Source organism: Gymnodraco acuticeps, unplaced genomic scaffold (genome assembly GCF_902827175.1).
Source record: "Gymnodraco acuticeps unplaced genomic scaffold, fGymAcu1.1, whole genome shotgun sequence".
Taxonomy (NCBI): domain Eukaryota; kingdom Metazoa; phylum Chordata; class Actinopteri; order Perciformes; family Bathydraconidae; genus Gymnodraco; species Gymnodraco acuticeps.
In genome coordinates, this window is record NW_022990270.1 from 1,919,120 (window position 1) to 1,946,790 (window position 27,671).

The 27,671-nt window shown below is 40.6% G+C and overlaps 1 protein-coding gene and 1 long non-coding RNA gene across 2 annotated transcripts in view; one reads left to right on the top strand and one right to left on the bottom strand.

Moving 5' to 3' along the window:
• Positions 1-590: 590 nt before the first annotated feature.
• The window catches only part of LOC117549153, a 44,780-nt gene continuing 17,699 nt past the window's right edge, over positions 591-27,671 (top strand). The window contains exons 1-2 of the long non-coding RNA XR_004569426.1: positions 591-691; positions 895-983. This is a non-coding gene — a long non-coding RNA (uncharacterized LOC117549153). The remainder of the gene's footprint in view (positions 692-894; positions 984-27,671) is intronic.
• Positions 5,534-9,837, bottom strand: LOC117549151 (ribonuclease P protein subunit p25-like protein). Its single transcript, XM_034220787.1, has 2 exons — positions 9,542-9,837; positions 5,534-9,195 (listed from the first exon to the last, which is right to left on the bottom strand). Exon 2 carries the CDS (start codon positions 9,057-9,059, stop codon positions 8,223-8,225), a length of 837 nt encoding a protein of 278 aa, XP_034076678.1. The 5' UTR covers positions 9,060-9,195; positions 9,542-9,837; the 3' UTR covers positions 5,534-8,222.

Consider the following 27,671-nt stretch of genomic DNA (forward strand, 5'->3'; position numbering starts at 1 on the left):
TTATTCAAGAACATCATATACGTTGTATACAGAAGGGTTAGACATAGAGTAAATATATACAGTTTAATACAAATGTACAAATATATACAGTTTCATATTTCAGATTCAATAATTATTAAATGCACCATAATTTTGATTGCCTTTTTATTCATATCGTTTTTAATAGTGCTACTATATTGTGTTAATTCTTGATAAATATTTTTCTAAATGAGGTTTGAAGTCAGCCCATCGCTTTTTATGAATATGACACTTTCCCCCAACAATCATATTAACTGTACAAAAAAATAAAAATAAATCTATGTCCATATGTCCATACCATGGTGGTCCATACTCATATATCTCAAGACCGCTGTACTTTCTACGGTGACGCTACCTTTACAGGAAATTGCGCGAAAACATGGCAGGCAGAAGTGAAGCCAGTGCAAATACCTTGGAAAGTGATACAAGTAAGACCAAATATACAGTTGAACACTCTTAAGCAAATATACAAAATGTGTAAAAGAACAAAGACTGATAAATAAAACTGATAATAACTAAAAACGTATATGTTGCTGATGCCCACAAGCTAGCTACGTCATATCCGGCCTACAGTCCTTTTGCCGCAAATTAGCAAATTTAAAAACAACTCGTTTGGTTTTCTTACAGCTGCATTGAAAGAGGTGTGAGGAATCCCAAAGTACTCAAATCAGGGGTAAGCGTTGTTAAATAATGTTCAGGTATTTTTGCTTGCTCAATTATACATAATAGTGGGCAATATTGAGTTATCTGAGCAACAGCAAAACTATTCTAGATTTTAAAACAACGTTTTTTATTTATTTAAACTCGTGGGTTAGAAAGTCCATTGGATGCTGCTGGGCCTTTTTTTCTGATAGTGTCAATGTTTTCCCATTTTAGGAATCCCAAAAACCTGAAGGACTTAGTCCAATACTCACCGTTTGGCTTTTGGAGCTCACAACAAAACAGGGCAGGAACAAGATCATGAGGTAAGAGTGCTTTTTGATTATTATTGAATGCTATGAGCTGTTTATTAATTGCCCCAATAGACTGTGATTAACATCTACAGATCAGCAAGTACTTATTGAAATTTGTATGGCACATCATTTTTGTATTTGTTTGGTTCTTTAGCGAAGCAGTAGAGGAGGTCTTAATCGTTTCTAAGAGTAGAGGTGGGAATAGTGAATTAGCTCGTAATGTGTTTGTGATAATTGTTTTTTCCGCTTGAAGAGTACTTTGGTTCGCTTTGGAGATAGGAAAGCATGCCTGTGGATTGATGGTGCGTGTTGTGTGACATTATAGCAAACAGCTCATGTGGACTTTTAGGAATGTGGTGGAAAACAAGGATGGTAACTATTTGGCATGTGGTATGAGAGTTTGTCATGTATAATAAAGGCATGCTGGTCATTACATCTGTTAACGTAGTAAATGTAGCAGGCAGACAATAATTCCTACCATAGTTGCCATTCCTTGGACTCGGCATGATCGCTGTGGCTTGAACAAAACCACAAGTGCAAATACATGAGTTGCATCTGATATACATATGTTAATGATATGTTATAGGTTTTCACTAGGGTTGGCAGATTGTGAGATTTTTTCTTTTTTAATACCTTGATTGTGATATTGCATATTTCATACATTTTAAGGTTGACTGTTGATGCTTTCACAACATACTTACACAATGAGCTTTTTGATAAATAATTATCTGTTGTGGGTTTAATAACTTAGTGTGTAAAAGAAAACAACAGAACAGCTTGTTTTGGTCTTAACATGAAATCTCTTCACTGTAACGAAGGCTTTAAAACCAGGAAAAGATGACACTTATTCTAAGATATAATTTAAGACGATGTAAAGTATGTCTATCACAATATACATATTATCTATATTGCCCAGACCTGTCACTATTTGCTGCAAGAGACGAGATAAGCAAGAGAATAAGTGTCAATAAATGCAGGTGCCCCTCCACTGGAGCGGTACATGTACCTGGTCAGATTACTTTGCTTTTCCTTAACAAGAATCGTTCCTGGAAAGATACATCTGATACAGTGCTCTGCCTCTTACTATCTGCTCTGAATACCAAGGTCCAGACCACAGAATACAAACTCTGCTCTTACACGCTTTTAAGCCTGAAATGGGCTCACGCTTAATGAGTCCGAGGTGGATTCTGCAGATGTAAATGAGTCTGCGTTGATGGGGAACATCAGGGTGCCACAAATGAATTTCAATTAATTTCAGTTGGAAGATGTTAAGCCTGATTCTGTGGTCCTCCTACTGAGATCTGGCCTTGTAGTCTGTAATGAGGGGAGTGATTCGGTTCTGATTGGAGCTGCCTACTGCTTCAATGGAGTAATCACAACGGTGTTGATATTACTCTACCAATCCCCCCGCTGCGCGGAGTGGACCCCCTGCTGGCACTGTTTGAATTCAAATTAACCAAATCATTTAGTCGTATTGTCAATCTTGGTTTAGAATTGTCTGGCAACATAGGATGATAAAAATCCCTCACGTTGTGTAGCTGGCTGCTGTTTTTGTTTTCCGTAATTTTCATCAGCTGACTTCAGAAAATTGTTTTTCTAAATAATTATGTTTTTCTTTAAAACCTGTGATGAAAGTCCAGAGATGGCACTACGGAGAAGCACTTGGAATAGACCTGAGGAAAGAAAGGACGACTCAATCGTGTAATGCCACTTGTCACGGGTGATTTTAACCACTGATATCAATTGTGTAACTTTAGCTTTGCTACTTTGTAAAATATTAGTTTATAAAATAAAATGATTGATGGCCGCTTCACTGCATGTCAAAATTGGCCTAGCTATAGTCAGCTTCAGAAAGGCAGGTCAAAATATATTCATTGTTAATTTAAATGTTGAGAAGATTCAAATGTATCTTGGTATTATATCAAATGTCCCATACCATTTATTGGAGCTACATCTATTACCTTACATTTTTTATAAAATACTTCACTTGTCATGTGATTAGGCTTCTATATATTTTGTGATTAACACTGGATATTCTTTTACCTCAAAAACATCATCATTAATCAGAAATGCTGTCTGTTTTGATAGAAGCACGAAGCTACCCCCAAACAACATTTCTGTGTTACACCAGCTACTTAATGACATGAAAATTACACAAACAAATAAGGTAGGTTAGGGTTGATATTAAACATTTGAAACTAAAATAGGCTAAACATATACAAATATTGAGAATAGCCTAACAATAAAAGACTATTACTTCAAGTCTGATATGGCCTGATTATAAGCTGTGCTATGATAGTAATATACATTTGATTACAAGTCAGATTATCCCCCTAAAACACAATTCTCAACCTAATAATCTGAACAATAAAAACATCCTCTTTTTGGTTTCTACTTGTTAGGCATGGTTGAGTGGTTCATTGATTGTTATACATATACCATTGATAAACTATTCAGTCTGTGCACTTCTAATACCTGTTAACTTAAAACCAAAGGTTATAATACCAGCAGTTAGTCTGTGTATGCATGGTTGTAGGGTAGTCTGTAAAGAGATGTTAAGTCCTTTGCTGTTCCTAAGGTAATGCTTAAGAAAACCACGGTGCCTTCTTTTCAAGGAAAACACAATATATTGATCGCAGTGGAAAGAGGCATCCAATTACAGCGATAACACGGAGAGGCAGCGGCTGTTCATCACTCTATCAGTACTGCGGAGAACACTGAGGAATGTTAATATGCAAGCCTAGAGCACTGCACCTTATACTTGGTTGGTTTTCACCTCTGAACACAGCCAGTATATTAAAGCAGTTCGGTCACCATATTAATCACAGCAAAATCAATTTTCCCTACATTGTACAAGTGCAGAAGTTTACCTTGGAGGTCATAGAGAACCATTTTTTCATGTGCATCTCCCTTGCATATTGTTTTTTTCCGTTTCAGCAGTATGTGCGTGCGTGGTTGTCTTTCCGTAAACTAAGTTTATTTTACAAATATCAGACTGTACAGTACAGCCAGTACCTTTTTATCGTTAGTGCTTTTTAGAAGACCTCATTTATACTTCAAATGGGTTAAGCTAATTTGATCTGAATCCCTTATTATTGTGGGCGGGAGGTCATGCTGATAAAAGAGTGTAATATTTACACTTGTAGGAGAAAGACAATGTAACAATGGGATAGCATTTAGATTGTAATTTACTATTTGACAGACAATAATACTGCCCACAGCCTGGACATTTTCTCGTTGTGAATGCTGTTATAGTAGGATAAAGAAATACAGATACTAATCTATTCTGTGGCCATTTAGCTTTGTTTTGCAATCCCTCTGGTCTACAGGGCGATATATTTCTGTCGAGTATAATAGCATCCTTGAGCAAAGAGGTGTTTCTGTATTTGACTTTGAGCTTATTTCTCCACCAGAGGGCAGCAACACTCAGAAAAAAAATAACAACTATTTTTGGTTTTCTTCACATTTTGGAACAGCCCATCCTTCAATTACTTTTTATTAAAAAACAGTACTCACAGACGCATTAATGTAACTGTATATACTTTTTTTTAAATAGTTTGATAAAAGCCTTAAAGGAAATGTTAATTTTGCACTCATGTTTTGCCATTCTCTTTTTGAATAAACACCACAATGCACAGGCCATTACTATTCCATGTTAGTAACCACTTAGTCATAGGTGATTTCCTTTTGCTTTTCTGTGGTTAATGACAATACTGTGTGCCCTCATTTTCTGTAAGGGCTTTTGAAAGGATGCTGAAGACATTTTGTTCCCTGAACTTCTCATTTCTGGCAGCCCTCTAGTCCGTGTTCATTATCTGCTCTTACAGCTTTGACTCCAGCACAGCAATTACATCCTCGGCTCTGCTGATTAATCCAACATGGAGGCATTTCTCAAAATGGTTTTGAAAAGACATTTCCAAACACTTACCAGGGAGTATAGCTATGGCACGGCTTGTTTATGCTGATAGACCACAGCCAGTCTTATTGCAATAAGATGTTTTCAATAGCTGCTTAAGTGTTCTCTTAACCTCTAGTGCAGGAACAATGGACTGCTGGGAAAGTGATTAATTTGCTCTATTTTACTCCTGACATAAAATGGAGGTCTGCCTGATGTCATGTTTGGGTAATGTGCGTCTCTCTATTGTAAAACAAATTCCCTCTATGGCCATTCGTTAATATGTCTCCACTGCTCTCTGCTTAACTGCTTAACCTTCCATTCTCTCCTGACAATCACATAATCAATCACTGCCCCATTACTTGACAAGGCAGACAAAGGGAGTGTATGAGTGAGAAAAAAACCTTTCGGCCTGTCTCGACAAGCAAGAGGAATGTCAACTTCAGAGGGCTAACATAGGCAGAAAACATAGGCCCAGTAAATATTCAATTTAAAGAATTTCCTGATAAGGCGAGTTGAAAAATTGAGGCAGCACCCATTCTTCTAGATAAGAGAAGACGGAGCCATCTGGAGGCTGGGAGATAGCGAACTCCCACACCATCCCAGAGACCTCACTCTCATCTGCTGCAGTGGCGGAGAAGAGAAAAATGGAGTGCCAACACTTTCATTATGTTAACTTCAGAATGAATTTATTCACATTCACTGCATGTAGTTATTGGCTTTGGTAAACACAACAGTTCTGTTGTCCCACCACTATAGATAACTGTGATTGCTCAGTCTAAACATAGCTGTCCTTTATTAATGATTTAAAAACTGAATAACTATTTAAGATATCAAGTAAAAATACATCTTCGCGTTACCATTTAAAACAATGTCATTCATTCTACATTTCGATGTAACTTAAAAAACTGCTCCCATAACAATAACCACACAGACAATGTACATTTCTACAGAAATCCTATATACTCAGTAGGGGGACATAAGCATCACTAGTCTCTGGAGTTGCACCCACACAAATAATCTTTATGTGTATCTTCTTCATGGTTGAAAGTGAGGGCAATCAAGACTTTACTTGCTTCAATCCGAGGTGTTTGAAACATTTGACACACTCTAAATCTACTGCAGATATAAAATACAAAATAAACCAATGGTGAATTTTAGGCCCATGCCTTTATATCCTTTAAATCCACCTTGACTACATCTTTCAAAACAAAGAATATTGGCAAAATGGATTCCCAGCTTGTGAATAACCTTGTCCACACTCCTATAATGCACCTTGTTGACTCCTCCAGCATGCTATTTCGTGCCAGCCACAATGGATTTAGCTGGGGATAATGCTTTTGTCAGTATGTTTTATCTATTCCTTCACTCAGGTACGCTATGCCGTTATCCGTAATTACCCCCACTGCATTTTACACTTGGCCCAGAATTCTTAATGCTTGATAACAGATGCAGGTCGATTTGAAATTTACTTATAGCGGTATTATCTTTTTGACCCGCATCGCAGACTGACTGTCCCAAAGGCTCTCGGGTGAAAGCTGTTAACTCTGTGATAACAACGACCCGGAGTGATAACCTTCTAGCAGTCTCGAGGACACACAGTTTGCTACATATGTGCTGTATTGCAGTCGCAGCATTTCTTATTCAACCTTGGGTGCTCGGCTGTGCTCTGATTCATTTAATGGGATCGAGAGGGAGGTTAATCACTGTGTCCGCCTTACACTGTTAAATTCTGGCTGACCATTATATGAAATATTACGATTTGTATTCTTTTGAAAGATGAATTTGAACGCTGATTCCAAGGAAGTGAACTTTCTTTTTCTCGCTCCTTTTGAAGCTGAAACAGAATTATCCCCAGTTAAGAGTCACTTTGATTAATTTACTTCAGGGGGCAGACATCTGCGTCTGCAGATTTTCATTAAGATCAACAGTAAAAGCCTCAGACAAGGTTCCACTTGTCTAAGTTATTATCCCCAGAAGCCATGGTTGATTAAGTGGAAAAAGCTCCTAACTATTTAAATTAAACAATTCTCTGGAAGGTTTATTTTGTGTTTAATGTTTACGACAACTTTTTAAGAAGTATATGTCGAAATCTTTAATGCATAAAATTCAATACGGGTGCTGCCAGCTGTATTTTTTTTTTCTTTCTCGCGCTGTGCATTCTGCATGGAGTTACATTTGATCCAATTGCCATAGATGACGGAGCGTTCAGTTAAGCTTCAGCAATCATCAACACTGTCAAACTCTGCAACCATTTAATTGATAATGTCAGTCAACTACAGTACCTTTATAATGTTGCTGTGAAAACTTAGGACCACATTGTTTATTATTTTTCTTTATAAAAGGGAGATTATAGCGGAAGATGTATACTGTACAATACAATATATATGGTGGGTGGGTAGGCCTATTCACAGAAAGGAAGAGGAGTATATTGTGTTGCCTTGGTTTCATATATTTAGCAGGAACAGTGTATTGCGAAACTCTGTCATGCCTAGTTTTAATCCTTTTCTCCACTGTGTTGTGTGATGTTATGTTGTTATCTTAATGATAATCTCTGCCTGTATTTCTTCCCGAGGCATTTCTGTCAGACCGAGTTGGGTTAGGAGCCCTGCCTTATCAACAGCTTTGTCATTAAATCAGCTTTTTCTACAGACAAATTTCACTGCTGTTATTCTTATCAAATAATCTGCACTCTGTGATTTTCTGTTCAATCAGAGCATTGCGAATTCCATGATGTGCGAGTAAGAAAGATTAAATACAAAACAACATATCCATTGGAAAAAAACAAACAATTTATTGAATTCTGTTTTCATAAGAGTTAATATATCCGACAAATAAAATTGATATGTTTTGCATTTGTCATACCATCAATGGCTTTAAGCTTTTTTATTTTATTTACTTATATATATCTTGTGTATTTTTAAACGCTACACTTAAGCATGTAGGAATAAGAATGATTGCAACATGGAGCTAACAAAAACATTTAGTTTACTGCAAGCAGGAATCTGGAACCTGTGCGATTCATGGCTTCTTCTTTTGTTGGTGTGAAATGGGATGTCGATCTGAGAGATTTGATAACACGGTAGCACACATCACTATTATGTGGATGTGAGAGACCATGTTGGACGTGCTTGGAAACACATCCCTTAAATGCTGTGTGTACAGAGGCAAGCTTTCGAGTCCCAGTCAAACTGACCTCTGGAGGCTGGAGTTGGTACTCAGATCTTCTGAGAAAGCACTGTTCTGTCTGAGTGAGTGTTCTGATTGTCTCAGCATTGTGCTTGAATGGAGGGCAGCGCCAAATGAACTCCTCTGATACAATCCTCCTCTCCACTGTTTGACACCGGTTCAGCCAGTCAGTGAGGAGCGTGGACTGAGACTCCTTCCCCCAAACACACTCTCTTACAGTGAGGGAAACTGCTGTATGGCAAAGGTCCAAGTGTTCTCTTGCATGATGTCTGCGGGGCAGATTCAACGCCCTCTCTCTCCTCCCACAATGCACTGATAGCCTCTGGAGGCTGATACCCCGGCTCCTGGGGATCCAGCGGGTCTTTGGAAAGAAGGATGCTGATGGAGGGCACGGTCCTGTGCACGGTCATCTCCGATGCCCCCTCCTCGCTGCTCTCCCACACCTCTTTCACCACCTTGTATTGCAGTTTGGTCAGCTGGTGCAGAGAGCCCACTTTTCGTTTCATGATTTCAGCACAAGTGATGGTCTTTGTGACGGCGCGGCCTGACCCAGTGAAGACCACCTGCCTGAGCCCACCACCGCTCACACCTCCCCCACTTATGCCCTTCTCTCCCTGCATTCGTGCCATGGCAAATCCCATTAAGTTGCGGATCTTACTTCCCTCCTTCACGCGCATCTCCAGCACCCCAGAGGCCAGCCCTGGGAACGGGCAGGGGCTATCCTCCTCAGTTCGGCAGACTTTCTTAAACCCCTCCTGTCCTAGTTTGAGTGCAGGGGGAGGGACTGGCAGTGGCACTGGTTTCAGCGGGATGGAAACATTGTTGATCACTGCTGGCTGGGCGACGTTGCTATAAGTCTGGTTATGGTAGACGGGGAAGCTCCCTGAAGGTAACCCATGCTCAATTTGGATCGGTCGGCTCACCTCTAGTCCGGGAAGGGGCCTGACAGCGTCTCGGATCAGGTACTGGTTCTGGCCAGTGATCATTCCACACCCGGTGAACATGTCTTCTGTCTTCAATGCTCCACCGCAATGTTAGTCCAGAAACACACTCTCCCCGCATGGAAAGCAGGTCGTCATAATTTTCTTATGCATGTAGCACTTTCCTCTCCCTCCAGTCAACAGCTGTAAAGTTTCAAGACTTCACATAAGAATTATTAACCGCTCCCCAAGAGCACTATCAATGAAGTCTTTAAAGCTCCCTCTCAGAAAGAGCTGGAGAAATAAGATAAACGCCCGGCTGCTGAATTAAAAGCACTGTCGGGACCATTGAAGATGTTCTTTAAAGGGAATCTCAATTTCATACCATACGTTTAAAATTGCCTTGGAGAGATTGAAAAAAAGAAATTGATAAATTATTCTCTATCCGTCGTTTGTATATATTTCAGATGGTTATTTTATCCTTATAGTCACATGGAGTACTTTGTTGATTCTTCTTTAAGAAAACTTTTCTAAAGAAAAACTAAAAGCTCAAATTAAGACTCCACCTTTTTCTTAGTGATCCGGTCCAGCGCTGTTGATTTTTATCAGATGATCATGTCGCATTTAACTCAAAATTGACTTCTCGTCCAGCTGTTAAAGTCCACCTCCTGTTTTGGACCTCTGCTTGTTTTACTCCAGCTTGAGTTGGTGTGCGTCTCCTCTCCTTGTTCTCTTCTTGGCATCCACAGTATAGGCCAGGGTTGCTTGGAGGTCTGCACCTGGGCTGTCCTCCCTAGAGCTCTGTCTTGTCTCCAGTGATGCTCTGGGAAGTATGTTCTGTTCCCCACAAAGAGACATAAGGGACAGGAGCTGCCTCACAAATGCTCACAGGAGGAGTGTCTGTGTGGTTGAGGGGGAGCATGAGGGAAAGGGGGAGACAGCCCTCTTAAAGGCGCAGGTCTTTTCATCTTTTAGATGAACACCCTCCCCTCCTCGACTGAAGCCTGCCGTCTGAGGAAAAAGAGAAGTGCAGGCTTACTTTGTCCCTTTAAAACCTAGAACGCAGATCCCCGGCAACTTTGTCAATCTCTTTAGAGGACGTTCCAGTGTTCAATGTACATGACTGATTAAACCTGAGTTCTGAAATAGAGATTCAGTCGAGCTTTAAAAATGCATTTTCAGCTACGAAACAATGAATTAAATTAGCTCTGTTATAATTGAAAACATCATTCAAACAGCCACTGAAAGTCACCAGCATTAAATTGCACTGTACTTAGCCTTTATCCTATTAGATGTTTGTACGATTTACATAATGCAGCATTAATAGCTTCATTGTTGAGGCAATCAAGTGGCGCGGTATGAATGCCTGTCTCTCAACGCTTGAATTGTTATATTGTCACAAGGGCTGGAGAGCCCTTGTGATCAAGGACACCAGGACCACAAAACGCACAGAGGCGTGACTTCCATGTTTAAGGTGCTGTATTAAAAGTGACTGTCTTCATTAGGCTGCCGTATCTGTGCAGGTGAGGAGATGGGGCTGACAGGTGGGGTAATAAGCATCTTAATAGGCTTTCCATCACCAGTGGAGGGCGCTGGCCCGCTCCATCCTGCACCGAGTCGGGCCCAGACAGCTGTGGCTTCGCCCCGTTCAGCCCAGTCTCCCGGCCGACAGGTGGATTTGTTTTTGTGTGTGACTGACAGATGGGAGAATAGGTAAAGACAACCCACTGAGGCTGAACCTATGAGGCCGAGAGAGAGAAGCAGACAGTCCTAACTACTCTCGGCTCAGTATATCTCTCGCTGCACAGTTGTACACAGACAGTATAAACTCACTGTGGCTCAGCCCAGTCCTTACTGTGAGAATAATTCACACTGGCATGTGTATTATATTGGATCCCTATGTTAATCAAGGACAAAATAAGTAAAAAGTCCCCACATGTCCTAGATCCAGCTGGCAGCAGGGAGAACTGGATTTTAAAGTATTTTATTAACAGAGTTTAACCGGGTATCGGCTCGGCAGAATCTATAGATTGATTTGATCCGTGGAATGATTAATTCTCTTTTTTTAATTTGTATGTATGGGATGCGGAAGCCATTTATCTCCAGAGCCATTCCAGACACCGCAGGAGACGTAGTGACAAATATCTGTCTTTTTCTTGTGTTTTTTTGTTAGCAAAAAAAAAAAAACGGGAGAGAAGGAAGACGGGGGGGGGGGGGGGGGGAGAGGGGAGGGTCTGTAGCGCACACCACCAAAGTGATCATTCTGTTGTTTGGGAGAAATTACCCTCATCAGTCATACAGAGATGCACAGCTGCCTAAGGGGGTCTGGTAATGTTACTGCATAATAAAGTGTGTTTGTGTGTGTGTGCATGTGTGTGTTCAGAGTTACAGCGAGAGTGAACCAGCAGGAAATGCAGAGGGTTAAAAAAGTCTGATTTAACCACAGAGAGGTTAAGATTTATGATAATGGCTGCTCTGTAATCATCCCTCCTTACGCTGCGATGTTGTCACATCATTTATTGCTTCTCAGTTTATCTCCAGGAATAAGTGAATGCTGGAGGGATTGATTGAAATGTCTACCAAACTTGTTGTGTCTCCATCACAGACAAAACTATTCTCCAGATGGCTAAATTAAACCATCAGTGCTTTTCAGAAGTGCCGTGTATTGACCTTTTCTGAGCAGAGCCTTTTTCCTTTAAGTGGCTTCATTTAATGACGGGTACAGGCAGCGGCGCTCATGCCTGGACACTCACTCCTTCACACCTCCTCCACAGAGATGGCCTCTGCTCCTGTAGCTCTCTAAGCACTTACTCCTCACTTTATCCGACCTTGGCTGGCATCTGTGACAATCTTGGCATTCTCTCCCACACACTAGCTTCCCTGTTTTCCCTCTCGGCTTTCACTTCTGCCCACCAGAATTGAAGTAAAGAAAACCCATTTATTCCGAAAGACTGTGACAAATACGTAGCAGAGGTTGTGTCTTGCTCCTCTCGCTCTTTGCTATGTACTTTAGATGTCTGAAGTGGTTGTTGTTGTGAATTGTAGGGCTGTCCTGTCTTTGTTGTTTGTTGCAGCACTGCAGAGCCTCGCTGTGGAGGGGCTCGTTGTGCTGTTGTCAGGGCTGCACATAAGCGCCGTGCCTCGCTGTGACAGCCGGTCGCTCACTTTACGTTAACCGCAAGTGTTTTCACGGTCATCAACCAATGGTGGCCTGGAGGCTGTCATTTCGCTCCGTGTGGAGCATGCCCGCGGCTCGGTTCTGCCCCACAAACTCACAGCCGGCCCTGGTGGGGGGATAGAGCAACACACATGTATGCATATGCACACACTTACAAAGACGCACATGCCTACTGGATGGGCACACACACACACACACGCTCGCACGCACACACACACGCACCCGCACACCGAAAAACGATATGCTCAGCATAAGGCAGGCTGTTGGAGCAATTACAGAAACATGGCAGAACACGATGAAGCAGGCCCTGCTATCAGAAGGGAAATAGAGTGAGCAGAGGAAAATGATGACGCCATTAATAACAGGGAGGCTCGAGCCTGGGAGGGAGGTGGGGGTGGATGACCCTCTCTGTGATTTCCCTGTGACAGCACTTTGAGGTACAAATGGATGTTTGTATTAGATTTTTGGACGTCTAAATGGGTATGTTTTTTCTGTCAAATGTACAAAAATACAACGGTGGTGTAATGTAGCAAATGATGCGTGAAGTGATGTTATCCCGTCACTCATACATCCATTACTCCTGGAAACGACAGGTCATACCTCTTCCGTCTTTCAAGCCAGTCGTCACATGTCTTCCTCTCCAGTCGCTGCTTTCCCTTTGGCACTGCAATGCAGATGTGTCTCACACAGTGGCGGGAAACTTTCACTGAAGATGCTTGTGAAAAAAGGACATGAGAGAGGGGCGAAGGGCATACAAGAGGAGTGGGGGGGAAATATGCAACACTACCAGAAATGATATGGAGAAAAAAGTATTTTGTACTTGGAAGCACAGAGCAAGAATGTGAATAAGTGGGAGCATACGGTAGGGAGAACTCAGACATGGCAACTCTTGATTTATGAGGCCTGTCAATAAAAAGGCTGCCTTTAGCTTCATCACTTTTACAGCTTTGCAAAGCTATCACACCAAACTGTTTTAATGTGTTTTGAAGTCTCACCATGATATTAAAGTTTGCCTTTATTTGTTCAAAATGTAATTTTGCTGAACCCTGTTGATCCATGCTTTTGGTTTTTATTATTTTACACAGTTTGATTAACAGCACTGTCTCTTATTTAAATTGGCAGCAGCAGCTGATAATCACATTTGTGTTAAGTGTGTCTGTTTTGTCTGGCCTCAGGCTAAAAGTTAATGGACTTTAAAAAACATTTTTGATCAATTATGTCAAGACTTAATGAAACAAATGCAAAAAAAGTAAATGAATGCCTTGGAGCAAGCATTAGTTAATTCTCTACCGTTCAATTTTGGGAACACAATGCTGTTTGTCATAACGAGTAGAACAGGATATTAAAATGGTAAGCATCAAAATCCAAGCTGATGTTGTTGGTGCCGCCATGTGTTTACGGAATCTGTAAAGTACCATAGTGATTAGCCGATTAACTAAATACCGTGGCTACTTTTTTGGTCCAAACAGCTATTTTCTTCAGTCTTTGTCTGTGTTCTCTGTATGGGTATTTCAGTTGTGTGACCCTGAACATGACATTTACATAATAAAAAATCTCATTTTTGAAACCATTTGCAGATGCCTTTCCCCCCGTTTTTTACAGTAATAGCCATTCAACGTGAATCCATCTTTTCATACTAGTTTCCATTCTTTCTAGCAGAGTCAGCTTTTTCCTGTGTCATATTCAAATTGCCTACATGGCCTCAAGGGATTCAAAGTAAACAATGCATGCATATTCTCAAATCATGCTGTTTATAATTGTATCTCCTTGGATGGAAGTCTCCCTGTTTACAGATTACTCTCATGCAGCCTTATCAGAGTTGTATTTGTTACCCCTAATGCAAAGTGAACATTTTTTAATGCTGCTGGATTACCATATGTCTCCAAGGTTAGCGGTTCTTTTTCAGCAGTGCTACTGTTCACTGTACCAACAATATATGGACCGTTTCGCAAGGTAAGCTCAAAGCAAATGATGTCTGTGATTGACTGACTGGGTCATTATGTGGGTGATGATGTTACGCCATTGGCCTTGAGTTTTGTATTTTAAACAAATGTAATTTATTCCCCTTTGCTTATGATATGAACAATTGATTTCCTTTAGCCGGATTTTGCAGAACATGCCGTGTTTTTAAATATCCACCTTGTAATCTTCGCTTATTTTCTTGTCTTCTATTTGAGCTTTGGATATTATTTTCCCTGAAACCAATTTATTGACTAATTTAAATCTGCTTCCTTCGGGTCCCAAACCAGCCTTTTAACAACAACGCACTGGATCAGTGGCTTCTGTACAACAAAACGAGACGAAATAGGTTGTGGCTCTCTGTTCCCCCCAGTCTCTCATAAACACCTTCATGTCACTGCGTTTCCAGATGGCCACGCTCCTCCGTATCCCACAGTTCATAGCTCTAAACTTCCTAGCGCACACATTTTCATCGGGTCACTGCTCACTCCGACACGCTAGAGGAAGAGGAGCACTAATCCTACCCAGCATGCCTCCCTGGAAATGCTCTCTATGCAAATGTTTTTTTTTTTTGGGATCCACAGTGAGAGTGGTTTGATGGCATGCCTGTGTGCATCCTGTAGGGATGTTGTAACAGACGTGTGGCTATGGCTCAGTAGGTGTGGCTCTTCTGGCAAATGACCTCCTTAACAGAGTTGTTTCAGGTTGTTTTTTTTTGGCTGGTGACTGGTTGTTAGAAAACATAGTAGTGAACTTTAAAATATCCGTTCACAGGTCCACGCCAGATTTATTCTGTATTTAATTGCATCGGAGAGCAATCACTCTCTGCGCTACAAATCCGTGGTAAAGCTGTGCTTTACAATAGAGACATAATTGCAGGAGTTTAATTGCCTGCCAATGCTCTGCTCCCACTGCCTGCTTGCATTGAAGAGCTCAATAATTAGAAACAGGCAGAAATTAGGTGGCAATTTTGTCTTGGCAATTATCATAATGCAAAAGAAGTGCCATTAGTATTGTTACCCCCACAGTACATAGTCCTTTGACACCATCAAGTCCCTCTCTAGCTGCTGGGTACAGCGACTCTTGATTTCCCTGTAGCCTTTGCTCTTCCTCACTCTCTCCTTTAGTCATCAGCTATCCAGGCCAGGCAGCACTCTGAGTCTCTGACTCTGAGACTGAACACATCCATGCCCCGAGTGCTGGGAGGATTAGAAGCTACAGCATTAGCAGTCTGTGTTTCCTTTAAAGGTATATAAATGAGCTGTTAATCCTCTTCCACCATGTCAACCATGAAATTGTGTTTGATATAACAGAAAAATTAATACATTTGACAGATATTGTATTCGTACCACACTGACATTTCATTTCGGTTCACTGGATTTTCATTGTTTCGACTCCCAAGTTGGATGGCTTCCTGTTTTTGAAAGAACATGGTTTTTAGCATATTGACGAGGAAGTGTAACAGGCTAACTTTATCTGCTGGAGAGTGATAGTAACTGTGACATTTGATTTAAGTCCTGCATAAGAGATGTGTGGTACTGTATGTGTAATGAATGTTTGGACAGAAACATATAAAACAAGGATTTCACCCACCCTAATCTTTGCCTAAAGCAAAACACAAGAAAGCGTTTTTTTGGTAGACCTTAAAGATTGTCTTATATGAAAGACTTTTCTGAAATCCCAGATTAACCCACATTCTTAATTTCTATAATACGGTATTGTAAATCAATACACATTTTCGCTCCTTAATATCTAGTCAGGTGGTAATAAGCTACTGAATGATTACAATACAACTGGAATGCTCTTATTGATACGGCATGTGCATCAATGCTTCAGATGTTTTTAAGCGTCAAACTGCAGATTGCCTCGAATACAAAAAAAAGTAGTGAGAGAAGGATACTCCAAAGACATTTGCAGTAATCGCTTCCATGGTTTTCTCTATTATCGACTTGTAATGTCACTATATGCTGTTCGGGAAAGTTTTTCCCTTTCCTTAATTCCTTACTTCATTAATTTCTTACATACACTTAGTTATTATTTAATGTGCTTAAGTACAAACTAGGCACTGGGCAATACTTTTTTTCTATAGTCACTAGTCTTATTTTTGGGTATGAGAATAAAAAAACAGCCAAGCATGAAGATTATCTGATACAGTTTTTTTTGTCCACATTTTAGATTTGTCACGCTTTTATTTTTGAAGAACTCTGGCACATCTGAACACTTGCACAGAACCTGAAAGCAAAGACACAATTACAGTATTGTTCTGCCTAATCAAAATAACAAGGAGTTCAAAGAACATCTGGTTGTCTGTGGGACAATTTAAAAAAGATAATTTGGTTTTATTGTGCTCCATTTAGAGAACAATGGGTTAGTTCGTGTTACACAGCCTTTCAGAGATGATCACTTCACTTCTTTTCCTTCGCCTTAAGCAGTTTGTAGAAACTTCTGCATGACTTCTTTCACAATCTGTATGTGCAGTCCATTGCAAATTGTGTTTATTTCTTTTTACCATTTTAGCAATTCTTTCGAAGTTCACGTGAATGTATGATAGCAGATGCTGACTGTTGTGTTTGCCACACACGGGGGGAGTGGCCCTGGTAACCACACATACAGCGACATCATGTGCATACTCTCTTTTGCGTACTGATTTTTTCCAGCGTCTTCACACAGATATGTAATGACGGCAGCTAACCTATTGTTGATATATCTAGACGTGCTACATCCATGCACAGCAGGTGGTTAAAAGTGTACACAACACCTTGACGTATGATAATAGCTTGTGTTGGATTATAACTTTCATTATTATGCTTCCACCCTCTGGTAATAGCTGAGGTTTGTGGTCTGTCCTCCCGTCTGTTCACTCGTGTCATTCTCAAGGATACATCATCTCTGGAAAACCTTTCCGTGGGTGTGTTCAAACTTACAACATGGACAGAAGGATGAACTGATTAGAATTTGATTCAGTGGCCGTATCTACTGTATGTATGTGCACAATAGTTGGCAATGCAAGTCCCAGGCTTCTCCAACAATGTAACATAAATATACATGAGGCATAATGACAAATACAAATTGTGCAATAGGATATAGAAGCGGTGCAAGCGTGATTTACACAAACCCTAATTTGACCATAACTCGAGAATTAATACGCTCTTTATGACAATTTCCCTCAAATGTCTAATAGGTTACAATTCCTCATGCATGTAACATTAGTGTGAACTGCATCTTGTTTAGTAGGCTCAGTCATTCAACTGTTAAATCTAGTTCGGCCTGATATTAAGTCCAGTTGTCCCATGAGGTAGTATAACATCTTCTTAAGGAATTTACAAATAACCAACATACTTTGTAATGATATTAAGAAGGTGTGAAACTATCTTGGGAGTTACATTCAATTTGAGCCACACTCATAAAGCGAGCAACTTAGATTTGAACCCAACACTGGGGACACAGTGACGCACATTAGAGGATGCGCATGACCTGTTTGTCTCCTGAGCGAACCGAGTTGTATCAGGCAGTTTAGCAGGAGGGTGTTATCTCCGAGGAAAAACAAGAGGTGCTAATACACGCCTGAATAATGAAGAGAAAATGACTTTGGGAATCAGGAAGTCCTTCACCATTAATGTTGAACAACTCTCAGTGGCTCAAAAGCAATCAAGCAATGGGATTTACAAAAGATTTTAATTTGGATGCATTATCCAAACTCCTCACAGACCAAAAGGCAGGCTCCGACAAAAGATATGCACTGATAAGTTTGAAGGTCAACAAGCTGCTGCAGTGGAGATATCAGCAGCTGGTCTGTACGACACACAGTCAGACGCAGTTAAATACAAATACACTTAATGTATGTTAATACTTTCGAGGTTGTCCAGGTGGCATAAACACCATCAAACTGAGTCTTTTTCACTCCTCATCGAGGTTTACGACCAGTAAAAGCGCTTCTGTTTCATCAAACGTTTGAATGTCGCATGAAGCACGGCTTACGGTTCCCAAAACCACAAAGGACAAGAGCTAATGATGCCCTATGTGGAGAATAAAAGGGGGATTAATGAACAACACGGGTCTGGAGAAGCTCGGCAGCCGTCGCCCGAACTCTTTACAGTGCATGCGTACACTAGGTGAGGATATTCAGGCTTTCACACGTTGCCACAGTATTGAATGGCCTGTGCCGCGCTTGGAGGAGCATTCTGCTGATGGAATCAAAACCCCTTTCACAGATTCAAATGAGGTGCACTCAGCTGTGATTGGTATTGGAAAAGCATTTGTCGGAACAGAGGCTCACAGAAGGCTTCTTAAATACAAGGCAATCACAGTGTCTAACGCAGAGACGAGGCGAGAGGTGTGCCCGGACTGCAGAGTGGAAAACAGGACAAAGGATTATGATGGTAATAAGCAGTAAACCAAAACAAAGTCATCCCCCGATCCCTCATTCTCTCCCTCTCTTCCTGCCTATCTCTCTCTACCCTAAATCCTCTAACACGCTCCCGCCTCCCCCCTCCCCTCTTCGCACCACATATTGACAGGGCCCATTTTTTTCGCAGTGCCTGAGCTACAATTTAAAACTCATTTCTCATTATTTGCGGTGAATCCTTACACACACAATTTCTAATCTGTCGAGGCCATGATGGCTGCTGGCAGAAGCAGAGCGTCTGTATGCAGATGCCCGGCAGTACACCTATATGCAATGTCAACTCCTGCACACCCGGCTGGCCTTATTTTATTACAGGCGTCAGCAAATCTGCATGCCGTCAACTGTGAACCTTTTGTGCTAATGTCTTTTTTTCTCCCCCTTTAGCTGAGCTTGTGTTGTACAGACACTGAAGGCATTTTTACACCCCAGTGATAATGTGCTAGTGCGGATCAGAAACTGTTTTTCGCTCGCAAACTTCAAGAGATATGCTGCCCTGACAGACCTGAGATACAGAATCTGTAGGCATGGGCACAGAGGATAAGGTGGATGTGGTTGAGCTCGGATGGCTGGGGTTGAGCAGGAGTTTACAAACCTCTAATTTGGCTTGTTTAATGAAAGGTTGTCAGGGCTTCGCTTTATTCCAAAGTTGCTCTCCTCCTACTTTTCCCCACATCTTTTATTGTGTGTGTGTGAGAGGTTCAGAGGTTTAGAAACAGCCATTATTATTCCTGCAAAAAGGGGTTGGCAGCAGAAGAAAGAGAAGAAAAAAGGGGGGAAGATTGTGTCTGGAATTGTCCAAGTGTGGCAGTAGTGGTCCTCAGTCACTTTATCAGTGCCACAGCAACGCTTTTCCTTCCATCTATCTGCCCGGCGACTATTCTTCCCCTCTCTCGGAGCAGGAAAACACTCGCTCTCTCACCATGGATGGCTCAACACAATCCCCCCCGCCACCTATCCTGCTCACGCTATCTCTACACTCAACATTGCGCTTTGTCTAAATGCTATTCTTTGTGTGTGTGTGTTTTTTCTATCTCTCAATCCAATCATATTTGTGGAATTGCAGAGCACTGAAGAATTACCACACTTCACCTCCTCTGCACATGCTATTTCTATCTGTTCACTTAGAATCAGGGTTGCGCTTTAAATTACACACCATGTCTAGCTATCTGCATGATTTCTTACAGGTTTTTTTTAACTTTCAACCATAATAACTCCCATTGACACTGAGCCTATAAAGCCAATAAAACGATCATTCAGCACCACAGAAAATCCCATTCTCAAGTTTAACACTTTAAAGTTTATGTTATATATGTTTATCTGTTAGATTTTGAAAATTACATGAATTGCTTTTCAATCAGCAAAGTCATAAATTATATTGGACCCTCTTTTCGCTTAAAGGTGGGGTAGGTCATTTTGGAGAAACCAGCTCGAGTGCGCTAGAATTTGAAAATACACAACCGGAAAAAATCTGCCACTTCCTTACAGAGCCCCTCCTCCAACACACACGAACGCGCACATGACCAATGAGGGCACGAGATAAGTTTGTGCCCAGATGGAAGGCTGACAGGCAGGTAGGCCGTCCAGTTACTTTAGCCGGGCCAGCTCAAATGATTGGTCGTGCTTTTTACAGCGCCACGGCTTCCACAGATGACATTTTTTTTATGGATTTGTTGTCAAAGCACCTCAGATATTCATTGCTATCGGGATGTTAAGAGCATTCCATGGAATATAACAAAAAGTGTATCTCGAGCCGGTTTCTCAAACGTACCTACCCCACCTTTAAGTTTCAGATGATATGACACAACACTTTCAGGGTTTTTGACTATTCGCTCTGCTCTAACACTTGGAGCTTGGTTTTGCATGCATACTGTCAAGCAGACGATGCTCAATACTTCATATGATGCAGTCTCTACCTGATATAATTGCTTGCTAACAAGGCAATATCAAGCCATCTATCCACTGCATGATACATTTTCACTATTAGTGCTCTAATTGACTAATTACTTGAGCCTTTAATTAATGAGCACTTAGGGCAGCAAGCCTTTCATGAACACCAACCTGAAGGGCAATGCTGTCCAATGCAGTGCCGTGTGAAACTAAAAGAAGCATAATGCAAAATATGGAAAAGAGCCTAATGTTTTTTAAATGACATCAGATCACTTTAAAACAAAACAAAACAAATGTTTACTTTACATCTTTGTGTTTTTTCTTGCACTGTTCCTCTTCTCACGCAATGTTGATACATATTTACATAAATTAAACGTTGATAATTTAATCAATGGCTGTTTTAAGTGACTTTAATACATTCATGCACAGACCTTAGTTTCACTTCAAACTTGTATGCCATAGCAGTGACAAACTGTTTGTCTTTGGGACTGAGAAACGATCAAGAAAACATTGTTTTTAATGATGTAGGGTATCCCATGACATTCAAGTATATCAGAATCAGGTTGCCAAGAAGGAAAAAAAGAAATGACGTAGTAAAAGGAAAACAAGTTTAAACACGGACATTTAGAACAAACATATACAACAACTTAAAAAATGTTAAAAAATTTGAAGAAATGCAGATAAACAAAAAATAACAAAGTATATGACAATTGAATCTGAAAAATAAAGTGTAAAGTATTTCATTTTATGTGCAACATATACAGAGGTGCATAAACATTTTCAGCAGGGCAACAACATGGCATTTATTATATCTGAACAGATTATTAACATGTAATTGCAATCTTCGTCGCATACCTCTCAACAATCCTTAAGGAGCATTCAGTATACTCTCTTAACCCATTCAGACATCCAGTAATCATTATGAATGGGTTGAATAAACCTCCCTGTTAAGGTTATAATGAGGATGATGATGATGAGGCTATTCAGTTCAGACTGATGTCTATTGCACTTCACAATCTGAAGATGCACTATGGATTTTGAATGCGTATATAGGGTCTATTAAGTATCAGAACATTTGTAAAATTCTCATGACCATTCCTTAAGCCAAGATGATGACAATAAATTACAGCTTACTATTTTAAAAGTAGATAATCATTGCCACTGAGAAATTGGAATAAGGCCATACTTAGCATTTACCATATTACTGAATTTGAGCATGCAGCTAAGAAACTTATTCACCATGATTGTCATCTGCTTTTATCTAAACGCTTGTTTCTACTCCTTCAATATATTTTCCTGCATGTATTTATTTACGTTACGTTTCGACTTAGCAAAGAAAACACTCAAACATAACGTCACCAAGTGTGCTTGAATATATTTTCACAAGTCATTACGTGATTTATTATTACATTACAATTGACTTTGACATAATGACCATGGGAGCTTCCTGTGCAAAGTCAGATGTTTTTGGCAAGGTGAGTAAAAAGCCTCCCAGTGGGAACGGAGTACACACAGCAGCAGTGTTATCTGTGCGTTCACACCATCACGCTGCACAGGCGAGACATAGATGCTTGGTCAGACATAAAGATGAAATAAACCACTAATCCGTGGATCATAGAGAGCTGCCCTTTGTGTCTTCTGAAGACTGAAATAGCTGAGCTCTAAGAAAGATTAGAGAAGAATGAATCTGGCTGTCATCATAAGAGGGAAGAGGTCAAGGTAAAAGACAGGTCAGAATTCAGAGAGAGCAGGACGATGTGATGGGGAGGCCAGAGAGGGAGCTGGAGATGTTTAAGGATTTGTTTGGTTGGGCTGGACAATCTGGAAAAGTCTCAATTAAACTGACTGGTATAACAATTGCAATACGAGTTGAGAAATGACACGAAATTATCATTTTTGAAACCGAAATAATTCACATGATCATTATAAATTATTACATTACATGTTACTTGTTAGACGCTTTTATCCAAACGACTTACATATTCAATACTGTGGACAATCCCCACAGGAGCAATTTGGGGTGAAGTGTTGCCCAGGGACACAACGACATGCTGACTGCAGTGGGGTTTGAACCTGTGACCCCCTGATCCGAACACCTACGTACAACCCACTGCGCCACACGCCTCCTAAATATCTGAATATAATCATTCTGTGATTTTATTTAATTTTTTTATTAAGGCTATAATATACCGTCTGTAAAGTGGGACTTCTCTGCAGCAACACAATACTTTATTCAGAGTATTCTTATCACATTTTATCTTTACCACATAACAATAATAAATTATATTTATATAGCGCTTTTCTCTAACTCAAAGACGCTTTACAGTCGGGGGGAGGGTAGACCAACAAACGACAGAAAAACAACATATTTCGCTTACTGCCATTAGAGTATTTCTCTAGTCTATATTGTGATTTGGATGAATTGTGTAGCCTTAGTGTGGATATGCAGTCCCTGATCAGTAGATAAGCATTAGTAGGAGCGGTAATAGTTTTAATGGTTAGGCAGAAAAGACATTTGCAAAAATGACTCATTCTCTTTTTATATTTTGCTCACAAATAGATTAATAGACCAATTCGGTGTTCCTGAAACGGCTAAATGGATAAAAAAATCTCTCATGTAGTCTTGTTTGAACGGGCCAATTTCAACATCGGGTAAAGACAAGAGATAAACTTCTGTGTAAGTATCGATTTTTAACGACCTATTGTAGAACGGTTCTAAAAGTGCAGTGTTGTTTCTCTAAAAATCTACCCGACTACAGTAACTAGTCATTGTTGCACAGAGCGGCACATCAAAGCTAAAACTGGTATAGTGTGATGAGCCTGAGTAGATAATTGATCAGGCTGAAATTACACATGGATTTCTGCAGAGCTTACGCCTGGAAATCTATTGTGCTTCAGGTCATCTATTGGGAATCATAGAGGTATGTAATACAGAAATGGCCGCAGAACGCAGTGTTAATAATCTGTTTACACTTCAACCCCCTTTCCATTGATTTCCATTTTCTCCATGCATCACCTGACAGGTGCCACCTCCCGCAAAGGACTTCAGTTAGTTTGGGAAAAGAGCACAGACATTTTGAATAAAGCATAACTCATTACACACTGTGTTTTAGCATTTTTAGATACTGTTTTTATGTTTGTTGTGGTTGAGCTGTCATCACTATTGAGTGAAACGCCTACATTAGATTCTAAAAATGTTTTACTTCTAGATTCCAACTTGTCAAATTGTTTTGTAGCATGTAAACAAGGCACATGAGATACAAATAATATAAAATTAAAACAAAAAAAACAAATGTGTATATATATATATATATATATATATATATATATATATACATATAGTATCTCATTATATTTTCAGTTGAGCCGTTTATTCGATTTTGCACATTATGAGTTGTAATATATAGCATATAAAAAAACACAAAAAAACTTCAAACAAAGATAGCCATAGTCATTTATTCAACATAATTCAGAATATGGAGGTTCACATAATAGGCAGTTTTATGTGTGCATTCAATTGTGTATGTGCTGAACTCAATTATTGTACTTTATCTTAGCCCTAAAGGAAAATGTCCAATTGTGTTTTTCTTACTGATATTGAAATTGCAGTTACAATTAAGAATCTTTTTTGTGCCTTTTCACATTCCTGTACCTGTTTACTAATGATCTATCCAGGGATCTCTTTCAAAAATTCAAGTAAAACTTAAAAATGGCAAGAAAATTACAGAACGGACTTCAAGACTTTTCCATTAAAGAGAGCCATTTAGCTCACCTTTCTCATGATATTCCATAAGTGGCACACTTCACATAATTCAATTCCTTGAAATGTGATCATGGCTTTTTGAAATGGCGATATACATAAGTACATTAGCGGCATAATGACGGCTGACGTTTGATACTGCTGACAGCTCTGCATTGTAACCACGGTACTAAAGCTAAAGAAAGCTATACAGACTGACAGGAGAAACGGCTGCCTCACAGCCTGAGCTACAACAGCTATGATTTATAGCTTTTAATGTGATAGGCTTACAACAATAATATGATGTACTTAAGAAAAAAGAACGGGCGATCTCGTGAACTCTCTTCACAAACTGCGTCAGTTATGCTCAACGACTTCTCTCTTTGCGAGCTGTCTGAAATGATTGTGAGGCAATTAAGATCATTTATGGAGAAAAAGACTTGCTTCACTGTTGGTTCAGCCCACTGCTTATCAAACTAAATCAATGTAAATCAAATCATTAAGCAATACTATATTTTATTATAGATTGCTGCTAACATTTCATGAACGATATTTTTTGTGTACTTTTTCATGCATATATATTATATTTCCAATAACAAAATATTATATTATCCACCCCTCCCATGGCTGCTGTGTATATAAATACATATATGTGTGTGTGTGTGTGTGTGTGTGTGTGTGTGTACTTTCTTCCATTCACCTGCACCTTCTTTCATCCGTGTGTGTGTTTGTGTATCGCTGCAGCTCTGTATGTCTGCCTGCCTTTTTAAAGAGGCTGTGAATGATCTTATTTAGTGAGCGCTGATTGCTGCTTTAACCTGGCGGCCACGCTGGCTGCCGCTGCATTAATAATCTCAGGGAGGCAGGAGAGCTGGCGAGGCCCGCACATTGTTCACCGCTCTCGCTCCCTATCTCCACGGCACCAAGCAAAGAGCCAGCAAACAGCAGGGGAAGTGTGGCGGAAAATTACAGTCTTCACATGCCAGCCATGAAGGCTGCTGCTGCGGTGGGGGCCAGAGCTGTGTGAAGAAGACAGAGGAATAGTGTGTGTGTGTGTGTGTGTGTGTGTGTGTGTGTGTGTGTGTGTGTGTGTGTGTGTGTGTGTGTGTGTGGTGTGTGTGTGTGTGTGTGTGTGTGTGTGTGTGTGTGTGTGTGTGTGTGTGTGTGTGTGTGTGTGTACTTGTACTTGTATCATAATTCAGTTTAGCAAGGTTATGTTGAGGCTTGGGTTTAAGGTTAGTTTTACAATTAAGACATTTAAGAATTAATGTAGTCAGTGTGTGTGTGAGTATTTGAACTTTTTCTTTTTCACTTTTGTCCTCACATTTTTGTCTTCTCTTTTGTGAAGAAGCCACTTTGAGATCAGGCTTCTGGGTTGGAATCAGGATTCTGTTTCTTTCCTTTAGTTAGTCTGTATTTAGACTCTTGTTTAAGGTTACTTTTCCTTCTCCTACTCCCTATCCCTAAATTAAGAAATCAACTGAGGATGAATGTGGCCAGTGTGTTTGAGTGTGTGTCTACTTTTGACTGTGTCTTCACACTTTTGAATCCTCTTCTTGAAGAGAATACTTTGAGATCAGGCTTCAGGTTTGAATCGGGATTCTTTAGTTTCAACTCAGGCTTGGCTTTAAGGATTAATCTTCAATCAAGAAGTTGTATAGAAATAAATGAAGCCACACATGCATGAGTGTGTGCACATTGGTGTTTGTTTCCTTTTGCCTCTTTGATATTTATTGTAACTGATTTGTATGCTCTGGTACCCTCCCATAGGCCAGGGACATGCAGGTTTGGTGCTGGAAACTGAATTGTCTGTAGGAGTGAATGTGAGTGTGAATGTATTCCTGTTCCTAGCCATGAAATAGAGGACATGTTCAGGGGTGCCGACCTTCATTCCCACACTACAAGTGCACATAGAACATATACGGTTGTTGTGTCAATGTATGTGTGGCAAGGGTGAGAAAGAGGTAAAGCAACACAGAAAATGGCAACAAAGCAGTCGCCATCAGACCTCCCTTGTGTCGATATTAACTAGACGGGTGGAAACTGCTGCCCTTTTTAAGCATGGCCAACAATTCCGTCTTTCAGTTCAGTCCAGACGACATTTTGATTGGTTGTGTGAAGATTAAAGCTTCGCTGTCACTGCCAGGGAGAACAGTATAATTGATATTTCAGCTCTGGGCAAACTTGCCTCTCGCAGGCCAGTGGCTGTTTCAGCAGAAAATTAATGTTAGCACAGCTTGGCGGCAGAACGGTCGGCATGTTTCAGGAAATATACTTTGAGTTGGGTCTCTGCTCCACTGGCTTCTGCTCAGTGCTTGAATTGGAATAAAAAAGGTGCCAGTACTCTAAATCAGCAACTGTTTCAAGTCAATTTATTTATACAGCCCAAAAACAAGTATTTGGCTCAAAGTCATATCCTATAATGCTGGTGGGTTTGTCTCTTTACTGTATATTTTAGAAAGGCTCACTGTACTTAAACAAAATGACTCAGGGTGCATCTGAGATTAGAGGGGGTGCAGTGGTAAAGTGCTATATGTATAAATGGGGAGTGGACCTGACACCCTCTAGGGGGGGGGGTCCGGGGGCTTGCTCCCCCGGGAAGATTTTTTTTTTTTTAAATATTGAAGTAAGATGCATCAATCTGGTGCACTTTGAGAGCAAAATGATGAGATATATGGATGCCTCTCAACATCCATATGAAACAACTGTAAACAGATTTACTTTTTCTTTATCGATATAAAAGAAAGTAAAGCCTGACTCCTACTGGTGGCTGGTTAAATGACTCCTCCTCCCTGAGTACACTCACCATCTTTCAGCAGGAAAGGAGAGAGGGAATCCTTGTCCGGCGACAACCGCTGTCTTTTTGCACTATTATTAAGCCACGCTAACATTTTCGAAATGCTAACGTTATGTGATGTCTTTTCTACTCTAGTCTATCGCTGCGGCGCCTCTTAGATGCGTCATGAACTGGGCATATTTGTGGTCATGCTTCATGACGAGCAGAAAAGACGTAACGGCCCTCCACACAGCGGTGTGCGTTGACGCTTCACCATTCACTTTGAATGGGGTGACGTCACTTTTCGGCGAACTGCATTGTGGGAAGCAACGCGGAGCGTTGCTGGCGTTGCAAAAGTTGAGCAATGTTCAACTTTTGAAGCCTCGGCAGAAGCGTCAGCCAATCAAATCATATGCCACTACAAGCTCTAGCCAATCAAACCGCTGCTTGTGTGTCAGGGGCGGGAGATTCATGTGATTGGTTGTTGGTCGAGTTTCAGACACGCACGCCGCTGTGTGGACGGGCCGTAAGAAGTGCCGGTACCACATGGGTAAAAATCAGAAGTGCCGGTACTGCGTAGAGGAATTGTGTGTGTGTGTGTGTGTGTGTGTGTGTGTGTGTGTGTGTGTGTGTGTATGTCTGTCTGTGTGTGTGTGTGTGTGTGTGTGTGTGTGTGTGTGTGTGTGGTGTGTGTGTGTGTGTGTGTGTGTGTGTGTGTGTGTGTGTGTGTGTGTGTGTGTGTGTGTGTGTGT